The sequence below is a fragment of the Leptonychotes weddellii genome, chromosome 14 (assembly GCF_054177405.1).
Source record: "Leptonychotes weddellii isolate Sample4059 chromosome 14, ASM5417740v2, whole genome shotgun sequence".
Taxonomy (NCBI): Eukaryota; Metazoa; Chordata; class Mammalia; order Carnivora; family Phocidae; genus Leptonychotes; species Leptonychotes weddellii.
The window spans coordinates 1,525,872-1,548,384 of record NC_138382.1 but is presented as its reverse complement, the minus strand read 5'-3'; the positions used below and the strand labels follow the sequence as shown (position 1 = coordinate 1,548,384).

The window sequence follows — 22,513 nt, the reverse complement described above, 5'->3', positions numbered from 1 at the left end:
TGTTTTTCCTTGTCTCCTTTTTTTTTTTTTTAAAACTTTGACCTACAGTGTACTGTACTTAGTAGTCACACCAGTTCTGGTGACGTTTTCCTTGTATCTTGTGGTCTGGTGGGGCCCATCCTCTAGTAGATCCCCGAGGAAGTCTCTCGAATACATCCTTGCAGGTCTGACGCTGCTTTCTGTAGCCTGGACACTTGAAGAATGGCCGGGCTGGGCCCTAGATCCCTGACTCATATTTGTCTTGAATTTTGTGAAAATATTATTTCACTGTGTTTTTGTTGAAAAGTCTGCTCCCACTTTGACTTACTTTCCTGTTGTACACTTGGACTTGTAAATCAAAGGCTTGGAGGATTTTTGAAATACTTAAAGTCTAGTAGTTTTGTTGTGAGGTGTCTGTGGTGACCATCCTGGATTGACTTTTCCAGGAACATATGTACCCTTTTGACATAGATTCAGGTTTTCTTTTATTTTCAGAAAGTTTCATTGTATGTGAGTTTTAAGTATTAGTCTGTTAATGGTTTGCTTCTCTGCAGGAGCTTCACTTGTATGTTTACTAGATCTTCTTTGCCCATCCTCTTGGACACCTGCTCTCAGATTCGTCTTACCTCTTTATTCCATCTTTGTTCTCTTACCTGTTTTCCTTCTTCTTTAGTGTCCTTATTGGCCCAGTAGAATATATTCTTAGGTATATTGCTAGTCTTTTTTTTTCTTTTTATGTTATTTTTTAAAGATTTTATTTATTTATTTGGCAGAGAGCGAGAGCAGGAACACAAGCAGTGGGAGTGGGAGAGGGAGAAGCAGGCTTCCGGCTGAGCAGGGAGCCTGATGCGGGACTCGATCCCAGGACCCTGGGGTCATGACCTGAGCCGAAGGCAGACACTTAACGACTGAGCCACCCAGGCGCCCTATTGCTAGTCTTTAAGATAACTTTTTCTTCAGTATCTTTCCCGAATTAATTTAACTCTTATTTCACATCTTGGCTCTTTGTCCATTTTGGTTTGAGTGTTGAATTTCTAATTCAGGGTGTTCCTTCATGTCTGCACGTGCTTATTTTATGGTATTTGATTCATGTCGCGGTGTGGCTACCAATCTCTGTTGGTTGTTCTTTGGGGAATGGTTCTATCAGCTAAAATGTTTTGTTCCTTTCTTACTTTCACTTTCTTCTAATGACTTTGTTTGAATGTTGCCTGCCATTTTCTGAGCATTTTATAGTTTTTGTGTTTTCTTGGCCAGTAAGAACAGGTGTCTTTATGTAAGTTGAATAGAATAGAAAGTCCAGAGAGGGTTCCATGTGTGAGTGCCTGGGTAAGGATGTCCTTTTATTTTGTTTAATTAAATTTTTTTTTTTTTGGTACCAAAACCCGGGAACAAACCATAAAGATGTCCTTTTAAAACAGTAGGCGAAGGACAAGCTATTCGAGAAATGGAGCATAGGGACAGGAAGGAAAACAAGTTACTCACATGTCACTCTGTAGAAATATGTTTAGAATAATTAAAAACTAACGCAAAAGACAATAGTGTAAAATTATCTCAGGAATGTATAAACTTTTTTTTTTTTTTAAGATTTTATTTATTTGACAGAGAGAGAGAGCACAAGTAGGGGAAGCAGCAGGCCGAGGGAGAGGGAGAAGCAGGTTTCCCGCTGAGCAGGGAGCCCGACACGGGGCTCGATCCCAGGACCCTGGTATTATGACCTGAGCCGAAGGCAGCTGCTTAACCAACTGAGCCACCCAGGTGCCCCTAAACAGTTTTGAATCAAGAAAAATTACATAGGTTTGATTTACTTAAAAATCCAAAACATCTGAACCAGAGAATATTACAACATCAAGATACATGAAAATTATGAGAAAACACTGAATCTTTTTTAACGAAGCACTGATATCAGATTATATGAAGCAAAGAATCTAGTTGAAAAGATAGGAGCAGTCAGTTCATAGAAAACAGCACAATTGGCCAATACGGGATTACTAACCCGTAATCAAGAAAGTGACATTAGGATGAGGCTTTTCACCTATCAGATGAGCAAACATTTTCAAAGACCGGCATTACAGTAAGTCGGATGAGGGTAAATAGGTATTTTTCTACACATGGCAAATAAGATTTGCGCTTTTTTGAAAAGCTTTTTTTTTTTTTTTCCTGTTAAGTCTTCAGTATGACACTCTTTGACCTAATCAGGCCAGTGCTGGGGATCTCTCAGAGGAAATACTGGAATCGGTGTGTGGAGCTTCTGTGCAGGGGCGCTCAGTGCTGCAGTGACAAGATTTGTGAACAAATTAAATTTCCATAAGAGTGAGAGAAAGTAAAAAGTCGTGGGAAATGTCTGACAAGAAATATTCCAAGGAGCGTTAGCCAGCAAGGAGGCAGTTGAGCGGTTGCCCTCTGCCCTGGGGGAGGCCATGTGCTGACCACGGTCTTTGCTGTCTGTGCAGGTGGCCTCTGTCGAGGGCATCCTGTATGCGCTGAGCATGCCCCAGCTGCAGCTGCTCTCCAGGACCAGTGTGTTTCCGAGCAGCCCCACCAGTCTCCTCTGCTCTCCTGACTGCCAGTGGGTGTTTGCTTCGACCCAGGACTCAGACTTGGGCCCAAAGGTCAGTGGCTTTGTGCACACAAAGTGGTGAGTTCTGTGCCCAGGCTTGTGGATGGGTCTGGGAGGGTGGCTTCCAGTGCAGGACCAAGCCTCCCAGAAGCACTTGCAGACAGGGTGGTCCAGGGACAGAGGAGTCATCTGGAGCAGACTTCCAAGTGGTAGGACAGGAATACAGAGCAAGACGTTGGAGGCAAAAGCATGCCGGTGACGTACACTGCTCAAAACCACAAGAGCCCTTAAAAAACACCACAAGAGCCGTTGATTTGGTTGTCCTATCACACCGACTGACCCGGGACTGGTGTGCGAGACGTTTCCAGCAGGGCCTGACCAGCTAGTCCGAGCAGTCTGGCGAGCAGGGCGCACAAGGGGCACCAGCAGCCCTGTAAGACACAGTGAGGTCACTGGGTGTGGGTCTGCGGCCCTCCTGGGTGCTTCTCAGCGGCACGGACCACATGGCGGTGTTCCCCCAGGTGTTCCACACTCGCTCCCTGCTCTGTCTGGTAGAGGATGAGCCTCCTGTCTCCACCACTCTCCCCATCTGGCTGACTTCCAGAGCCTGCTGGGCCCCTGACGAGACAGCCAGGCTGATGGTGATGCACAGAAACAATGATAGCAGGCAGCTGGCCATCAGCACCTACGAGCTGGGGGCCAAGCAGTCCCAGGAAGGAGTGGACGTTGTGGGTAAGGGTCCCCACGCCAGGACTGTCTCTGTTGCACTGTGGTGCCTCAAGCACAGATTCCTCGGGTTTCCTTTGGGGAACTTTTCTTCCCTCTCAGTGAATATAGTGGCCCAACAAATGTCTTGTTGTTTGTGATGGTACTGGCCGAGTGGTTGAGCACTTGCCGCATTCCAGGCCCTCTGTGTGGCCCTGGGATCCAGACACTAACCACTGACCACGTACAGTCTCGCCTCTCCTCACTGTCTTGTCACAACTGTGGCAGACACACTCTTCTTGGTGCTGAGTGTGCACAGAGATGAGTAAAAGCCACAACCATTTCTTCCCCAGGGAGCTCCCAGGCCAACAGGAAAAGAAGACCCATAGCCGTCTCTTTTTCTGCCTCCTCTGTCTCCCAAACTGGATGTCACTGTGACTGGCCTGCCCTGTGGCCCTTAGAATTTTTTCTTTTGTACTATATTCATTTGTTTTCATGTCATCATTTGACCATAAACTTTACTCTGAGCTTCCTAGCAGCCAAGGAAAAAAGGGAAACAGGATGTGTACTCTAATCCCTTGTTTGATATGAGCATGAATTCTTAGAAAGAGGTAATTTTTTTCCTGCTGGTAAACCATAAGGAAATGATCCAGTTAATTAAAAAAAAAAAAAAAAGGAATGCTATACAATATAAAAGACCATATCATCATAATAGTTTTTGGCAGATGTTACAAATGTCATAGTTCTCATGGCGCCCATCTTACATCACCCTGCCGTAGCTGGGGAGGGGCAGGGGGCCTATCCCCTGGAAGGTACGTGTGCCACATATTGTCACTTCCACATGCATTTTGCCTCGAATCTTTACAGTCCCCTTAAGTAGGGCACCGCCATCGTATGGGAGGCTTCGGGGAGGACTCGCAGGTGTGGCCACAAAGGTGTTGCCTTGTCAGTGTACCACGTCATCTTAGGGGAGGCACGTGTACTCCACACCCCCAGCTGCTACTGAGAGATGACAATCTGTTTTTATTTGAAAAAGTGCAACAGATTGCAAGTTTCCTCCTGCCAGACACCATGACACCTCCTCACCTCATGAAGGGCCATGGCTCTCAGTTGATCCTGCTGGTGTCGGGGTCGGAGCTGGTGCTCTTCACCATCCAGGGCCTGCAGCTGGCAGCCTTCAAGGACCACCAGAAGCCCGTCACATCCCTGTGGGTGGTGAGTGTGGGCCCGCCCACCTGCATCGTGGCCCCACCTCCAGAGCCTGCGGCTCCACCTCACTTGGCTTCTCATTTCAAGGACCAGAGCCGAGTCCTCACTGCTTCCTTCGACCTCTCCCTGCGGGTCTACGTGTGGAATAAGGAAAATAAGTTTCCCGTCCTCAAGAGCTGCTATCACCTACTCGGGGGCTCCCACAGATGGGCCAGGTAACTGCTTCCAGCTCCCTTCGCCCGACCCGTGAAGCGGCCTCACCTGGCCTGCCGGCGGCAGCTGCAAGGCATGTGACTGGGACTTGGGTCTCAGCCCGGCCTATTTGCACTATCTGGGGACCTGAGATAAGTTGCTGCTCAGATTCCATTTCCTCCTCTGCTTCAAAACAAAGATGCTAAGCAGCATCTACATTATCTCCTCTAATGTACAAAACTGCCACCTACAGTTGGTACCACCCACTCTCCCAGATCAGACAGAGGCTCTGAGATGTGGCTGTTTTGCCCACAGTCCCGCAGGGATGCACAGTGACACCCAGGTGGGCCCGGCCTGGACCTGCAGCCCCGCTCTCACCTCCCGCCCTGAGCCACACGATTCTAAAACCATTTCCCAAATGCAGGTGGTGGTGGAGTCAGTGGGGTATGGTGGGAAAAGTCCCAAAGAATGCAGTTTTGCTTTGGGTTCTTTAATTAGTATTTTGGAATCACTTGTTTCTTCTTGCCAGACTGAGTTCTGCAAACGGACAGGGCGGACAGGTCTGCCCCGGGCTGCTCACGGTGAGATGGCTGACCGCCATCACTGGGGTGAGGTCTGAGGTAATTTCAGCCTCCTGTAGCAGACATTTTACTGTCGTAAATGAAAAATGAAAAAATACCAAGCCCCAAACCAAATATTTTAAAAAACTACAGATTTCCGTAACAAACCTACCTCATTTCTGAGTTTTCAATCAGTTGTCATTTGAAGATAATTATTAAAGCAAACTCCTAATTAATACAGAAAAACTTCATTCCTTTTAGTAAACAAGCTCAACTTTCTGATAGAGATTCAGCTTAAATCTTATGATAACTGGTAGGTTTTAACATGCTCTCTTAACTTGCTAAACAAAGCATAGAGGACAGCCTGATGCTCCCGTTCTGAGAAGGACTTGCATCAGTTGCTTCTTCACTCAGGATTCCTCCTTAAATTCCTTTGAAGTTTGAGGCCACGTTTGCATCTGCTTTGCTGTATTTTTGCTAGTTAATGCCCTTGTACACTTGCCCCTTCACGCCGCTGCCCTTCAGGGGCGGGGGCATCGTGGTCTCACCATGCTGAGTCTGCATGTGACCAGAGGCCGGCGTTTGTGACAAACCTCTCCAGTGGGAGAGGTCCCGCTTAGATGCCGCAACCACTCGGACCGCCGTGATGCTTCCTCCTCCAGAGGCAGGAAGCCTCTCTGCTGAGGGACACACAGTGCAGACATTTGTTCTCATGGTTGCTGGAAAGTGAGGGGATTATGCTCCCATGTTGGCCTCAAAATACACTTTTCCCCTTTCTTTTCTATGTGTGTCTTTAAAGAATTCTCTACATCATTAGAGTGATTAGAGCATCCTTTCACTGAAATAACACGTTTCAACTTAGCAAGCAAGTGGCACTTTTAGAAACTTCTTTTTTACATGTCTTTTGAAACACTGCACAGCATGCACTACCCAACAGGACCCTCGTGCTGAGCATGTAGCACTGTGAGACTCTTTTACACGTGTGTTTTTACACGCTGAATTACATGGATGTAGAATGGAAAACATCCTTCACTGAAATGACATCATTCTCAACGTGATAAATAAGTAGCACACTTACTTAGAAATATCTTTTCAAAAGTGTGCTTTAATCAGGACCCCAGAATGGATCATGCTTTTAAATTATGCCCCTTTCCTAATTCAGAACAGATTCCTCCAGAAATCCTTAGTTGAGTGGTAATTTCTTTTGGGAGCTTCATTTGGCAACAATAAACCCAGCACTCTTGCTTCATGCTGTTCCCCATAAGTTTTTTCCAGCACCTTTTTGAATGCTGCAAGACATAACCAGTACTTTCTGAGAGCTTTTCAGTTTCCTAAAATGTTACCATCTGTGAATATATAATACATAAATAATTCTCTAAAGAAAACAGGAAAAATGGGTGTGTTAAATATAACTTTACCAGAAACCTAGCCACATACCCCCAGGTATCTACCCAAGAGAAATGTTATATCCAAACAAGGACTTGTACATGAACGTTCTTAGCAGCTTTATTTTGTCTTGTTTTATTTTTAGTGTGGAGTTTCTTCTAAGCTAAAAGGTAGTTCATGAAAGCCAAAGTGGCAGTATTTTAGAAGCAATCTATGGCCAAAACCACCTTCTACAGGAAACTCAGGTCCCTTTTGTGGTTTGGCTGGTATGGTTCTGTCCACTTCCCGCTCACTCTCCGTCATACCTCAGAGCAGCATTGTCATCTTTCTAGGCAAAGATAGCATCGTGGAGAATGACGACTCCTGTCGATGTCTTTCACTGAGACTGGCTGGGAATTGATGGCCCGATTCTCAGTTCTGGGGAAATGACTCTACCCTGTCGAGATTGGATTAGGTACCTGTTCTCTACTGGAAATTTCTAGACTTGCTGAAATCGTAATTCAGGCAGCTACCATCAGGAGGGCCCAAAGCTGATACTCCCACTCCAGAATGTGAGCATATTTGCTAATTGGTAGGAATGAACGCAGGTCTCAACATGGATGGGGTGCACTAGGATGGAGAAGGTCTAGAGGTTGTGTTCCATCTTCATGTAAAGGCTTAACTACTTAAATATATGTCTGCCTCAAGTTAACATGCAGCCTGTCCCTTCCTTTTGCAGTGGATTCACCCATGTGGAAAGTGACAGTATGAGCATTGTAGGTGTGGAAGCCAGAAGCATCGGGACGAGTATTCTGAGGTCATATTGCTTCAACATGCAGCATGGCTCAGATGATTGTGTCAATTGAAGATAATCTCATTTTGGTGAAAAGCTTGTCTACATACAAACTAAATGATTATTTTATCAACACTGGAAAAGGAATGAGCAATTCTCAAATGCCTCTTACGGGCCAGGCACTGTGTTATGTGACTTTCTTTTTAAATCCTCACAACAAGTCAATGAAGGACATATGATGTCTCTATTTTTCAGACAAGGAGCATGACCAGTAACAGAGACCCATTATTGGCCTGTTGTCTGGCTGCCATGCCACCTGCCCAAGCTTATTCAGACAGTAAGTGGGAGAGAGGAGTGGATGTAAGAAGGTCCATGTTCAAGGTACTAGACTTGTATCCTGATTGTTTTGTTGTTCAGATATGTAGTGAAGTAAGGAAATGTCCTATTCTGTTACATGCTTTAGACACGCATTAATAAATAGTTGTGTGGTGCCACACTGCAGAACTGTAGGGACACCATTTTGTACTCTGTGCAAGTGGCATCCCCGGAGTTGGTCCACAGAGAGGCCCCGGCTGCTTTGGTGGGCATATCATTAGAGTTCTCAACTGCAAGCAACAGGATAGAAAGCTAGCTAACACCAAGAAAGGAATTTACTGGAAGGAAATAGAGCAGTGCACCAGGTCAGTGGGAAGGCTGGAGGAACAGATGTGGAACCACAGGAAGCAGAGCAGCGGGCAGCAGCCAGGGCCCATTCCAGCAAGGTCTTGCCTGCCGTCATTCTCCCCGAGTGCTCCCATGGTGCTGCCGCTGTCTGAAAACGTCCCAGCTGCCCCGATGCTCAAAACACCAGGATGTGTGTGTGACTTTCTGACTTCACCACATGCCCACACCACCTGGGCCAGGATGGGAGAGAGCGACCCCTTCAGCTTCAGTTGAGCGGCTCCCAGTCGACTTGCACTGTGAAAAATCCTTCAAAAATAAGAAGCATTCTTGAGAAACAGACAATGAGGATGAGAAACTCTTTACTACAACCTGTGGCTTCAGCTGTCCAGTACCACAGCCCCTTCCTCCTGATACTTTATACCCAACATAGCACCTGTGCCCCACATAGACAAACCCAGATACAGCCATTTCCTCAAAAGGAAAAAATCTATAGCCTACCCCGCCCTTTAAAAATCTAAGATAAGGTTTATTTTGGGATAATTTTAGGTTTACAGAAAAGTGGCAAAGGCAGTGCCGCAGATTCCATATACCTTTTGCCCAGCCTCCCCTGGTGTGAATATCTTACTTACGTAACATAAGATATTTGGAAACCCAAGGTCTTTGTCACCTTGAAGTCAGAACTCTGTTAATCCTATTACAGTCCTATCTGGTACTCAGTGGTCCTAGTGCATCCTGCATACAGCCATGGGGGAAAGGGAGAGGAGACAAGAAATTAGCTAAAATAAACACACGTGACACGGCAAGAAAGGAAATAGCTGTTTGAGAAGATGAAGGGAAAGTTCAGGTAAGTTGAGATACAGGAGTTTTTGGTGAAGACACATGGAAAGAGTCTGGAGTGTTGGCAAAAGGGGAGGTCAGATAAGGGAATGGTGAGTGTATGGGCCACCTGAGAGGCGTGGACATGTGGTGACTGGGAAAGCAGTGTGGTCAGTTCTTAGGGAAGGCAGCCAGCCAGAGCCTGGCATGTGCTGGCTGCAGCATTAGAGTGGTGTCATGTCTGGCTATGGTGGCCCTGCCCAAGGAGAGCTCTGTGGACCCCTGCTTTGGGTGTGATGTGGGAAGCTTGGGAGGGAGTCATAATGGGAGCATAGGAAGCTCTTGTGGAAGGTGTGTGTGTTGAGTCTGGCAGACAGGCTCCTCATGGGAAAGCAAGGTCTGTGAGGTGTGATACCACGACCTGGGGGAAACACAAAGGACTCACGTCCTCTAAATCCAAGTTCTGAGGCGTCTTTCTCATATGGCAAGGACTGCTGCTGCTGAGGGAGCACGAAGGCCTCAGTGGCACCTCTGATTCCTGCCAGCAGGCAGATCTCAGCCTTCCTACTCCAGGTGTAGGCCAAGATACTCTGTATTAAGTAGAAATAGAACACATTGAAGAATTTTCCCTAGTACTTGGCCACAAGTGAAGTCTTAACAAATTCCAAAATACTAATTGCTAACTATAAAATTCCTTTTTGAGAAGACAGTCACGCCAAATACACACACACACACCCCATTAAAATTCACTTTTAAATAGAAAATCTAAGCAGAAATGATGAAATATCAAAATAATAGAAGATAATTTTCTTAACTGGATAAAAGGAATATGAAAGACTGCAAACATGCTTAATGATAGGTAATCACAAACATTTCTACTGATGTTAGAAACAAGGTAAGTACGACATTGATCACCACCATGATGAGTATTGCCCTGGGCATACTACTAAATGTAATACTTTTTTAAATTCTAAAAAAAAGATTAGAAATGGGTATGTGTGCTATAATTTCTAAATAGTACTATCTCCTTTAGAAACTTAAGAAAATCATTAGAGTTAGCAAATCAGCATGATTGGTGAATAGGTTATCTACATATTGAAATTAGTGTAACAAAAATTAGAAAATACGATAGGAAAATTATCCCATCCACAATAACACCAGAAACTATAATATCTTGGGATCTAAAAAGAAAAAAAAACTTTATGAAGAAAAAATACAGCTTTTCTAAAGGAAGAATAGAGATAACCCATGTTCATGGATAGAAGAATTACTACTTGAAAGAGACCATATAGTGAAAGCAAATACCAATAAAATTGCTACCATTTTAAAAATAGAATGTAAAAAGATGATTATCGGATGTATATGGAGCTATAAGAGGACAAGAGTAGTCAAGACAGTCTTGCAGAAACAAAAGAGCAAAGGAAGGGGTAGACCTGCCCTGTGAATTATGAAGACAAAATTAAACTTTGTCATTGAGGCAAGTGGCATCAGTGTGTGAATAGATAATAGAGGATCAAGAAACAGACCAAGGTATGTTTGGAAATTGGGTATACAATATAAGTGACATTTCAAGTCAGAATGTGATCTTGGAAGGACTGGCTATCCAAATGGAATAAAATCAGATTCCTTCCTCATACCATGCACAAAAATAAGTTTTTTTATGTGTAAAGGATCTAAACAGCATTTTTAATTATAGGGGAAAAATTAGAAAAGGGAAGGCTTTTAAAGCATGATTAAATAGTACAAAAGCAAAACCCACAGCGAAGTTGTCTATATCAAAATTTAAATCTTTTGTACAAGTGACACCATAACCAAAATTAAGACATGCCATTGACAGCAACCGCCAAATTGAACTAAGAGGAAATGTAATTTACAGAAGAAACCAAACCCTAAAGTACAGGAGAAATTCTCAAAATCATTAGTAATCACAGCCGAATAAAACAATAATGACCTATCACTTTGTACTGTTAGGCTGTCAAAAAAAAAAAAAGTAGAAAGCTGGATGATGCTGAGTGTTTGCAGACACATGGACACAGGACCCAGTGATGGAGACGGCCTCAGTCCTGTTCACATCTGAATGTCTGGCCAATCCAAGGTATGTATTCCAGTAGTGCAGGTTCAGGGTAGCTGTCTCAGCTCCCTACCAGGCCTCCCCTCCCCCCATTCCCCTGTTCTGGTCTGCACCAGGCTGCCTTCTCATTCCCTGCACCTGGCAGGAGGGGCAGGTTTAGATGCTAATCTCCTTTGCTCTGAGAGTGTAGCTCTTTGAGGTCCTAGCTCAGTGTGGGGCTCAGTCCTGTGCACCTCTGGTATGTACCATCCAGCACCTAGTGGCTAACAGCCAGCTCAAATGCCCTGCAGTGCGTGCCTCAGTCAGCTCCAAGTGCAGGGCAGCCTGGTGCAGATGGGGTGCCAACCGCAGGAGAGAGGGAACTAGTTGAGGGAGTTGGAGGTGTATAAGTTTTGCGTCCCAGCTCAGTCCACCCTTTGTACGACTCCCTCCCATTGTGTACATTTCTCAGACTACATTGTGGAGCTTACCATCTCCGAGCCGCCTCCTGCTGAGAACAAAGGCATCCTTACTCTGGAAATGTGACCAGATTCCCAGAGTTGATGATGACCTGTTCTGGATGCCTATGGCAAGAGCACTAGTGCAATGAGCAAGAGTCCCTCTGCTGGATTCCCTTTAAGCAGCATTTTGGGCTATCTGGGTTGCTTATTTGGTGGGGTGACCCAGATCTTCATCCCCAAGGTGATGGTTGTGGTGGTTTCCCTTGCTCATTGAAAGTCATTGCTGCTAAGTCACTGCTAAGAGATACCCAGTTACTTACCTAGGTTGTAGACACACACCACTCTACTCGATTATCTACTAGCAACCTTAGTCTCTGATGTTTGTCAGTTACAATCCCAGTTTTTGCCTATTGGGCCACTGGCCAAGAACAAAAAAGAGTCAGGTGGTAGTCATAGCTTCCCCTTAAAAGGAATGCTTGCTGTGACCCTGAAAGAATTGTCTCCACTCCTATGTCCAGGAGCTAGGACCTATCTTATAATCCCTGAGAGCCCAAGGTGGTATGAATGGGAAACAAAATATGCAGGGTTGCTGGCTGTCGTAATAGATGGGGCCACTCCCACACCCACTGGGTCTCAGACTCCTGTATTCTAGCAGTAGTGGCACTATTCATCATTGGTCATTGGTACAGAATGTATGGCACATCCTGGGTGGAAGATGGTATCCAGGCCATATTAAGTATTGACCCCTGGCCAGCACCTTAGTGGAACTGTCAGTAGTCCGTGTCACCATCATATCAGGCCAGTCAATCCTGGATGGTGGGTATGGGACAAGACCAGTGCATTCCATAGTCATGAGCTCATGGTCACACCTCCTTTGGTGTGAAATGGGTCCTTCGTTCTGAGGCACTACTGTGAGATATCACAGGTAAGGCATTCTCTAAGTCTTTGGGTGATGGTGTTGGCAGAAGCATAGGCAGGTGTCATAAGGACAAAATACTGACCCAGGATTAACGGTGCCAAGTTGATAGCATCAGTCTGCTGTCCATTAGACAGGCCTTCAGCTATGGTGGTAAGGTGCGTCTTGATATAGGAAGTCCTTGCCATTGGGCCTGTGCTTAGCTCTTCTCCCTGACACTGTTCATATGAGGGCCTTTGCACAAGGACCAGATTGGTGAGAAGAGTCTGCCTGGCAGCCAGAGGATGGTCATCTTGTTACCGTATTGTTGAGAGACTTCCCTGTAGTACGTGGTTTCTGGTGGGCTTTCAGGTAAGACACAAAGATCTCATGCTGTTTGCCCTCCTCCAACTTCCTCGGACTTCCAGTTTGACCTTTCTAGGGCCCTAACCAGGCAAGCCATCTGCCACTGTCAAAAGTCCATGTATCTCTTCACCTTCAGTCATTTTCTTTCTTACGAATGACTGAGCCACTCTCAGCTTGGTACATTTGAAGGACTTCCTTTCAAATGTCTTCCAAGGACATCCCAAGTGGTGCTATGAGGAGGCAACATGCAATAGCAGGTCATTTCTGCCAACATGACAAGCCAGCCTGGTTGTGATTCACTCTGAGTCCTTTTCTTGTGCCGGTTAGTCGTAGGAACCCCCCATGAAGCATGGGTGCTGTCGAGGGGAGAGGCAGCACAGGTAGGAGTCTGGGTCACATGTTCTGTGATTCACTTGGGCCTTATGGCCACGCTTGGGTCCAGTCCCAAACAGGCCAGTACCATTGCACAGTAGCTCAGTGCTGTGCGCACCGAATTCTGTGATGGGTGGATCAGATCCCATCTAGTTGATGATGGGAAACTGATCAATTCTCACTTTGTGTCCTGCTGTTGGGTGATCTCTTGCTACCAGGGCACAGGAGCTGCTCTTCACATGACTGGTTCTCATCCCTAGAAGGCACCGATTTACTCTAGAATCCTACCCTTCTGTTCTGTCTCTGGTGTTGGAGCTTTCCAGATTCCAGACAACATCCTAACCAATCACAGATCTTGCTAGCACCTTCTGACCTTCTGAGTTCTAGGATCAAGAAGGAGGGTGGGGCACCTGGGTGGCTCAGTCGTTCAGCATCTGCCTTTGGCTTAGGTCATGATCCCAGGGTCCTGGGATCGAGCCCCACATCGGGCTCCCTGCTCGGCGGGAAGCCTGCTTCTCCCTCTCCCACTCCCCCTGCTTGTGTTCCCTCTCTCGCTGTCTCTCTGTCAAATAAATAAAATTTTAAAAACAAACAAAAAAACAGCTAGGATCTGCTGGAGAGCCTACTCTGGCTCTGGGCCCCTGAGAATTTGGCAGCCTCTGGGGTTGCCCAATAAATGAGTCAGAGGAGTATTCCCAACTTTGGTACTTGTTGCCTCCAAATTCAAATTCCAAAGAGACCCACAAAATGTTATTTTCATTGTTTTTGTTTAAGTGGGGAGAGACTTGGAAGTGCCGCAGCTTGTCCTTCACCTGAGAAGAAACATCTTGACATGCCCTTGACCTCCCCAGTGCACATTTACCTGACAAATGGCCACAGGGTTTGTCTACATACCTTCCCAGTATGTAGACATCAAGTCTACAACTCCTTTGAGAAATGACTGAAGGAATATTTACTGTGTACATTTGCGATGGAGTTACAGGAATGTTACTGAAGGGGAACTGACCTTCCTTTCATTGAGTGTGCTCTGGGTCTACATTTAGAGCTGGGAACTGGGTGTGGGGTCCCAATGTTCCATCCAGGTGGAAGGCAACTAGTTCATTATTCTTTTTTTTTTTTCCTCTTTATATAAATAAACTAGCATCCTAGGGAATTGTGGTGTAACAGCCACTGCCTCAGATCCCTGCAGGTCAAACCATCTTGATTGCCATTCTGACTCTGCCCGTCCTTAGTCTGCTGGGGTGGCCTTGGATATTTTTACTCAAGTAAAAATCGTGAATCAAAGGTGAGTGCCCCATGTAAATAAAGATCTCTCTGGTCTTATATTCTCCCTTCCCTCATCGAACACCAAGATCCACTTTTACGCACACTCCCCAGGCTCTATTATTAGGTCCTGTAATTCCTTTGTTATGTAGGCACTTTTTCCTCAAAGCAGGGTTTGTATTTCTCTCTCCAGGCTCTGCTGGTACCTGACTCTTGATACCAACCTAGAGGCAATGAGGAGTAGGGGGTAGGTCCTGAGGAGGCCAAACATCATCATTCAAGGCATCCACCTCAGGTGAGGCTAACATGGAAGGGGCTGTTTCTGCCACCAGGAAGGATTCAGAGAAATGGGTGTGTATGTCACGATTCTCAGATTGTCCACCAAAATATCCCAACCCATATATTAGAGTATTACTCATCCTGCATTTGGGCCTGATTTTCACATAAGACATGCTGAGGCTGTACATGCAGACTCCTTTGCATTCTGCCCTGTGCTGACAGAAGATAAGATTCTCTGGCCTTCAGATTTTTTCTGAAGTTGGAGGATGACTATCATTTACTTTTTGTAAACTGACATGCTGTTGAATTTCATCCAAGTGCTAGAGGGGAAACTAATTCGGGTAGGTCACTGAAAGAGAAACAAGAGTACTGGAGAATCTAAGAAAGTACACAGTTTCCTTCCCAGTATGGACATCACGTCTACAACTACAGAAGATATTTTCTTTGCAAGTACACAGAGAACATTTTAAAAGAAAACACATATACTGGGAAGTAAATCAAGTCTCAATAAATGTTAATATTATTAAAAGTATGTTATCTGACCACATAAAATTATTTTAGAAATAAATGACAAAAATATCAGAAATTTTCGTGTATTGAAATGAAGTTTTAAAAATCTATTTTCTATTTTTTTTTCCTTTTATTTAAATTCAATTAGCCAACATAAGGTACATAATTAGTTTTTGGTGTAGTGTTCAATGATTCACCTAGTGCTCATGACATCACACGCCCTCCTTAATGCCCATCATCCCCCAACCCAGCTCCTTTTCCACAACCATCAGTTTGTTTCCCAGAGTCAAGAGTATCATGGTTTTTCTCCCTCTCTGATTTCTTCCCATTCAGTTTTCCCTCCCTTCTCCTATGATCCTCTGCACTATTTCTTATATTCCACATAGGAGTGAAACCATATGATAATTGTGTTTCTATGATTGACTTATTTCACTTAGCATAATACCCTCCAGTTCCATCCATGTCAATGTAATGGTAGGTATTCGTTTTCTGATGGCTGAGCAATATTCCATTGTATATATGAACCATGTCTTCTTTCTTCATTCATCTGTTGAAGGGCATCTTGGCTCCTTCCACTGTGGACATTGCTGCTATGAACATTGGAGTGCAGGTGCCCCTTCATTTCACTACATCTGTATCTTTGGGGTAAATACCCAGTAGTGCAATTGCTGGGTCATAGGGTAGCTCCATTTTTAATGTCTTGAGGAACCTCCATACTGTTTTCCAGAGTGGCTGTACCAGCTTGCATTCCCACCAACAGTGTAAGAGGGTTCCCCTTTCTCTGAATCCTCACCAACATTTGTTGTTCCCTGTCTTGTTAAATTTAGTCATTCTGACTGGTGTGAGGTGGTATCTCATTGTGGTTTTGATTTGTATTTCCCTGATGACAAGTGATGTGGGGCTTTTTTTCATGTGTCTGTTGGCAATTTGTATGTCTTCTTTGGAGAAGTGTCTGTTTATGACTTCTGCCCATTTCTTGACTGGGTTATTTGTTTTATGGGTGTTGAGTTTGATAAGTTATTTATAGATCTTGGATACCAGCCCTTTATCTGATAGATACTGTGTCTTGCAGGAAGTTGCTGCGACTGAGGTTGAAGACCTTACTGCCTGTGTTCTCTAGGATTTTGATGGATTCCTGTCTCACACTTAGGTCTTTCATCCATTTTGAGTTCATCTTTGTGTGTGGTATAAGAAAAACGTCCAGTTTCATTCTTCTACATGTGGCTCTCCAATTTTCCCAGCACCATTTATTGAAGAGACTGTCTTTTTTCCGTTAGATATTCTTTCCTGCTTTGTCAAAGATTAGTTTACCATAGAGTTGAGGGTCCATTTCTGGGCTCTCTATTCTGTTCCATTGATCTGTGTGTCTGTTTTTATGCCAGTAACATACTATCTTGATGATTACAGCTTTGCAAAATAGCTTGAAGTCTGGCATTGTGTTGCCACCAGCTTTGGTTTTCTTTTTCAACATTCCTCTGGCTATTTGGGGTCTTTTCTGGTTCCATACAAATTTTAGTATTATTTGTTCCAGGTCTGTGAAAACTGTCGATGGTATTTTGATAGGGATTGCACTGAATGTGTAGACTGTTCTGGGTAGCATAGAAATTTTAACAACGTTTATTCTTCCAATCCATGAACATGGAATGTTTTTCCATCTCTTAATGTCTTCCTCAATTTCTTTCATAAGTGTTCTGTGGTTTTTAGAGTACGGATCCTTTACCTCTTTGGTTAGGTTTATTCCTAGGTATCTTACGGTTTTTGGTGCAATTGTAAATGGAATCGATTCCTTAATTTCTCTTCTTTTGTCTCATTGTTAGTATATAGAAATGCAACTGATTTCTCTGCATTGATGTTGTATCCTACCACATCGCTGAACTGCTGTAAGAGTTCTAGCAATTTTGGGGTGGAGTCTTCCGGGTTTTACACATAGAGTATCACATCATCTGCAAAGAGTGAGAGTTTGACTTCTTTGCCAATTTGAATGCCTTTTATTTCTTTTTGTTGTCTGATTGCTGAGGCTAGGACTTCCAGTACTATGTTGAACAACAGTGGTGAGAATGGGCATCCTTGTCGTGTTCCTTACCTTAGGGAAAAAGCTCTCAGTTTTTCCCCATTGAGAATGATATTCATTGTGGGCTTTTCATATACAGCTTTTATGATATTTAGGAATGTTGCCTCTATCCATACACTGTGGAGAGTTAATCAAAAAAATATGCTGTATTTTGTCAAATGCTTTTTCTGCATCCATTGAGAGGATCATATGGTTCTTGTCCTTTCTTTTACTAATGTGAAGTATCATATTGATTTGCAAATGTTGAACCACCCTTGCATCCCAGGAATAAATCCCACTTGGTCATGGTGAGTAATCCTTTTAATGTATTGTCGATGGTATTTTGATAGGGATTGCATTGAATGTGTAGATTGCTGTGGGTACCATAGACATTTTAACAAAATTTATTCTTTCCTTTGAGACATTCCTGCCTCAGAGGTGCTCACTTGGTGAAGCAGGGTAGAATTCTAGGTGGGGCAGTGTGGTCCCAGGATCCCTGGAATCACAGAAGGAATGGGGGTGCCTGAGTCGGTAGAGTTCCCAAGCATTGGAGTGGGGAAACTGGTTAAAGTCAGAGAGCTCAGGAGGGGACTCTCAGCTCAATTTGCCAAAACCAGCAAGCCCGTGCTGCTGCCCAATTGGGTTACCGCTCTCCAAGTGGGGACCCTGCAAAGGACAAAAACATGGGGACCCTCGGCCTTCCTCTGGGAGGGGTGGAGCAGATGTGCGCACCACTGGGGACAGCTCTCAGTGTGGGAGCCCTGCAGAAGACGGGACAGTAGCAACCTCCTGCGTCCCCCCAGGGGGGGTGAAGCAGGTGTACACAGGACCAGGCAACAGTTCTCAGTGTGGGGCCCTGCAAAGTACAGAAATATGTCACCCTCTGCCTTCCCCCAGGATGATCTGTGTGGGAGCTTACCACAGGAGTCTGCAGAGTTTGGCACACACGAAAGTGAAGACCGTTTATCCCTGAGGGTTTATAGAAGAGAGAGGACCTAGATCTTTTGGCTCTGGGACTGGAGATCCAGGTGCGGCCGTTTTTATTTTGATCCTCTAAAGAGGCCCAGGGAACAAAAGCCACACAGAGCAACCAAAAACAGCTTACATTGAGCCCGGCCCCTAGCAAGGGGCAGTGCAACTCCACCCAGGCAAGACACTTTAGCAGCAGAGCAGCAGGCCCCTCCCCCAGAAGACTAACTGGAAGAACAGGTGCATAGCAAGTTTATGGACCACAAAGGACTGTAAAACTCTAGCGCTAGGGGAAAACAGTATATAGAATTCAAGGTTTTTTCTCATGATTTGTTTATTTTTCAGTTTAAAATTTTCCATTTTTCTTTTTTCTTTTTTCCCTTTTCAACTAGTTTCTTATTTTATCAACTCTTTGTTTTTAAGTCCTTTTTTTTTTAACCTTCAATTTTTACATTTACATTTTATAGATATAGTCTTCATTTTTGGCTTCCTTTCACTCAAATCAATTTTATTTTTGTATATATGTAAGTTTAGCATTCTTTACAATTTGGGGATTTAGTGTCTTCTAACACACGGACCAAAATACACTCAGGACCCAGTGGATCACCCTGTTTTGTCCACCCTGTGAGATTATATTCTCCCCCCTCTCACTTATTTTTTGTTTTCTTTTCCATATTTTTTCTTTTTCTTTCCTGGTTTCTGACCTCTTCAGATTTGTCTAGTATGTTATTTCGTTGGGTTGTGGTTGATATATTTGTTTTTGTTCACTCATTCATCCATTCTTTTCTGGGTAAAATGACTAGGAGGAGGAATTCACGACAAAAGAAAGAACCAGAGGTAATACTCTGCCACAGATCTAATCAATATGGATATAAGTAAAATGTTAGAGCTGGAATTCAGGATAACAATTATAAAGTTATTAGCTGGGTTTGAAAAAAGCTAAAAGACAGTAGAGAATCTCTTAGGGCAGAAACAAGATCTAATTAGGCCAAAATTAAAAATGCTCTGAGATGCAGTCTAAATTGGATACTCTAACAGCTAGGAGTGAGGCAGAAGAAAGGATAAATGACATAGAAGATAAGTTGATGGAAAGGAAGGAAGCGGAGGAAAAGAGAGAAAAACAACTAATCGACCATGAGGGGAGGCTTCAAGAAATCAGCGATGCCACAAAAGGAAACAATATTAGAATTACTGGGGTCCTTAATGGAGAAGAGAGAGGGCCAGAAGGTAAATTTGAGCAAATCATAGCTGAGAACTTCCCTGATCTGGGGAAGGAAATAGGCATTCACATCAAGCAGCAGAGAGGACCCCTCCCAAAATGAATAAAAATAGATCAACACCCCGACATATAATAACGAAGCTTGCAAATTTCAGAGATAAAGAGAAAATCCTGAAAACAGCTCGAGACAATCTACAGGGGTAGGACTGTTAGACTGGCAGCAGACCTATCCACAGAGACCTGGCAGGCCAGAAAGGCTGGCAAGATATATTCAGGGTACTAAATGAGAAGAACATGCAGCCAAGAATAGTTTATCCAGCAAGGCTGTCATTCAGAACGGAAGGAGAGATAAAGAGCTTCTAGGACAGGCAGAAACTGAAAGAATATATAACCACTAAACCAGCGCTGCAAGAAATAATAAGGGGATACTGTAAGCAAAGAGAGAGCCCAAGAGTAACACAGACCAGAAATAAACAGAGACAGTCTACAGAAACAGGGACTTTACAGGTAATAACAATGGCACTAAATTCATATCCTTCAATAGTTACTCTGAATGTAAATGGGCTAAATGCTCCAATAAAAAGACACAGGGTATCAGATTGGATAAAAAAGCAAGACCCATCCATATGCTGTGTACAAGAGATTCATTTAAGATACCAAATTCTTAGATACCTCCAGATTCAATGTGAGGGGTGGAGAACCATTTATCATGCTAATGGACATGAAAAAGAAAGCTGGGGTAACAATCCTCTTATCAAATAATTAGATGTTAAACCAGAGACTAGTGAGGGATGAAGAGGGACACTATATCATACTTAAAGGGTCTATCCAACAAGAAGATCTAACAATTATAAATATTTATGCTCCTAACTTGGGAGCAGCAAATTATATCAACCAATTAATAACCAAAGTTAAGAAACACATTGATAATAATACAATAATAGTAGAGCAATGGACAGATCATATAGGCAGAAGATCAACAAGGAAACGAGCTATGAATGACAGACGGACTCACAGATATATACAGAATATTCCATCTTAAAGCAAGAGAATACACATTCTTCTTGAGTGCATATGGAACATTCTCCAGAATAGATCACATACTGGGTCACATATCAGGTCTCAACTGATACCAAAAGATTGGGATTATTCCCTGCATATTTTCAGACCACAATGCTTTGAAACTTGAACTCAATCACAAGAGGAAATTTGTAAGGAACTCAAACACATGGAGGTTAAAGAGCGTCCTACTAAAGAATGAATGGGCCAACCAGGAAATTAAAGAATTTAAAATGGAAACTAATGAAAATGAAAACACAACTCTCCAAAACATTTCGGATACAGCAAAGGCAGTCCTAAGAAGGAAGTACATTGCAATTCAAGCCTCTCTCAAAAAATTAGAAAAATCTCAAATACACAAGCCAACCTTACACCTGAAGGAGCTGAAGAAAGAACAGCAAATGAAACCTAAACCAAGCAGGAGAAGAGAAATAATAAAGAGAAGAAATCAGTGAAATAGAAACCAGAATAACAGTAGAACAGATCAACAAAACTAGAAGCTGGTTCTTTAAAAGAATTAATAAGATTGATAAACCTCTAGCCAGACTTATCAAAAAGAAAAGAGAGGGCGCCTGGGTGGCTCAGTCATTAAGCGTCTGCCTTCGGCTCAGGTCATGGTCCCAGGTCCTGGGATCGAGTCCCGCATCGGGCTCCCTGCTCGGCGGGGAGCCTGCTTCTCCCTCTCCCACTTCCCTGCTTGTGTTCCCTCTCTTGTGGGGTCTCTCTCTGTCAAGTAAATAAAATCTTAAAAAAAAAAAAAAGAGAAAGGACACAAATTAATAAAATCATGAATGAAAGGGGAGAGATCACGACCAACAATGAAGAAATACAAACAACTTTAAGAACATATTATGAGCAACGATATGCCAACAAATTAGGCAATCTGGAAGAAATGGATGCATTCCTGGAAACTGATAAACTACCAAAACTGAAACAGGAAGAAATAGACAATATGAACAGACCCATAACCAGCAAGGAAATTGAAGCAGTAATCAAAAACCTCCCAAAAAACAAGAGTCCAGGGCCAGATGGCTTCCCAGGGGGAATTCTACCAAACATTTAAAGAGGAATTAATACCTATTCTTCTGAAGCTGTTTCAAAAATTAGAAATGGAAGAAAACCTTATAACTCGTTCTATGAGGCCAGCATTACCTTGATCCCAAACCAAAGACCCCACCAAAAAGGAGAATTATAGACTAATGTCCCTGATGAACATGGATGCCAAAATACTCAACAAGATCCTACCCAATCGGATCCAACAGTACATTAAAAGGATTATCCATCATGACGAGGTGGGATTTATTCCTGGGATGCAAGGGTGGTTCAACATTCACAAATCAGTAACATGATAGAGCACATTAATAAAGACAAGAACCATATGATCCTCTCAACTGATGCAGAAAAAGTATTTGACAAAACAAAACATCCTTTCTTGATAAAAATTCTCCGCAGTGTAGGGATAGAAGGAACATACGTCAATATCATAAAAGCCATATACAAAAAACCCACAGTGAATATCATCCTCAACAGGGAAAAACAGAGCTTTTCCCCTAAGGTTAGGAACACAACAGGTAGGTCCACTCTCACCACTGTTGTTCAACATAGTACTGGAAGTCCTAGCCTCAGCAATCAGACAAATTAAATAAATAATAAATAGTAAATAAATAAATAAATAAATAAAAATAAATGAATGGCATACACATTGGCAAAGAAGTCAAACTTTCGGGGGGGCGGAGCAAGATGGCGGAGGAGTAGGAGACCTGGATTTCGTCTCCTCTCAGGAATTCAGCTGGATAGGGATCAAACCATTCTGAACACCTACAAACTCAACAGGAGATCGAAGAAAAGAAGAGCAACAACTCTCATCAGAAAAGCGACCACTTTCTGGAAGGTAGGACATGCGGAGAAGTGAACCCGAGGTGATATTCGGGAGGATAGACGGCAGGGGAGGGGCCTCCGTCCGCCGCTTCTGGCAAGTGATAGAGCCGCGGAGCACAAAATCGGAACTTTTAAAAGTCTGCTCCGCCGAGGGACGTCACTCTGGTGTCTAAGCCGGGGGTAGAACCCTCCGGGACAGTGTGGTCTCAGGACCCTCGGGGTCACAGAAAGACCGGGGGTGCCTGAGTGTGGCAGAGCTCCCAGGGATCGGAGCAGGGAAGCCGGCTGCAGAGGCGGAGCCCA

The 22,513-nt window shown here is 43.9% G+C and overlaps 1 protein-coding gene across 6 annotated transcripts in view; it reads left to right on the top strand.

The window, feature by feature from the left end:
- Positions 1–16,472, top strand: part of LOC102733461 (F-box/WD repeat-containing protein 12-like) — a 49,574-nt gene extending 33,102 nt beyond the window's left edge. For 2 of the 6 annotated variants that reach the window (XM_006733409.3, XM_081802728.1), the window contains 5 exons: positions 2,430–2,588; positions 3,058–3,268; positions 4,278–4,456; positions 4,538–4,665; positions 7,307–16,472. In XM_006733409.3, the coding sequence (XP_006733472.2) occupies positions 2,430–2,588; positions 3,058–3,268; positions 4,278–4,456; positions 4,538–4,665; positions 7,307–7,433 (804 nt within the window). In that variant the 3' untranslated portion in view covers positions 7,434–16,472. The remainder of the gene's footprint in view (positions 1–2,429; positions 2,589–3,057; positions 3,269–4,277; positions 4,457–4,537; positions 4,666–7,306) is intronic. The other 4 variants (XR_014139896.1, XR_014139894.1, XR_014139895.1 and 1 more) reach the window with 4 other exon arrangements.
- Positions 16,473–22,513: the final 6,041 nt, after the last annotated feature.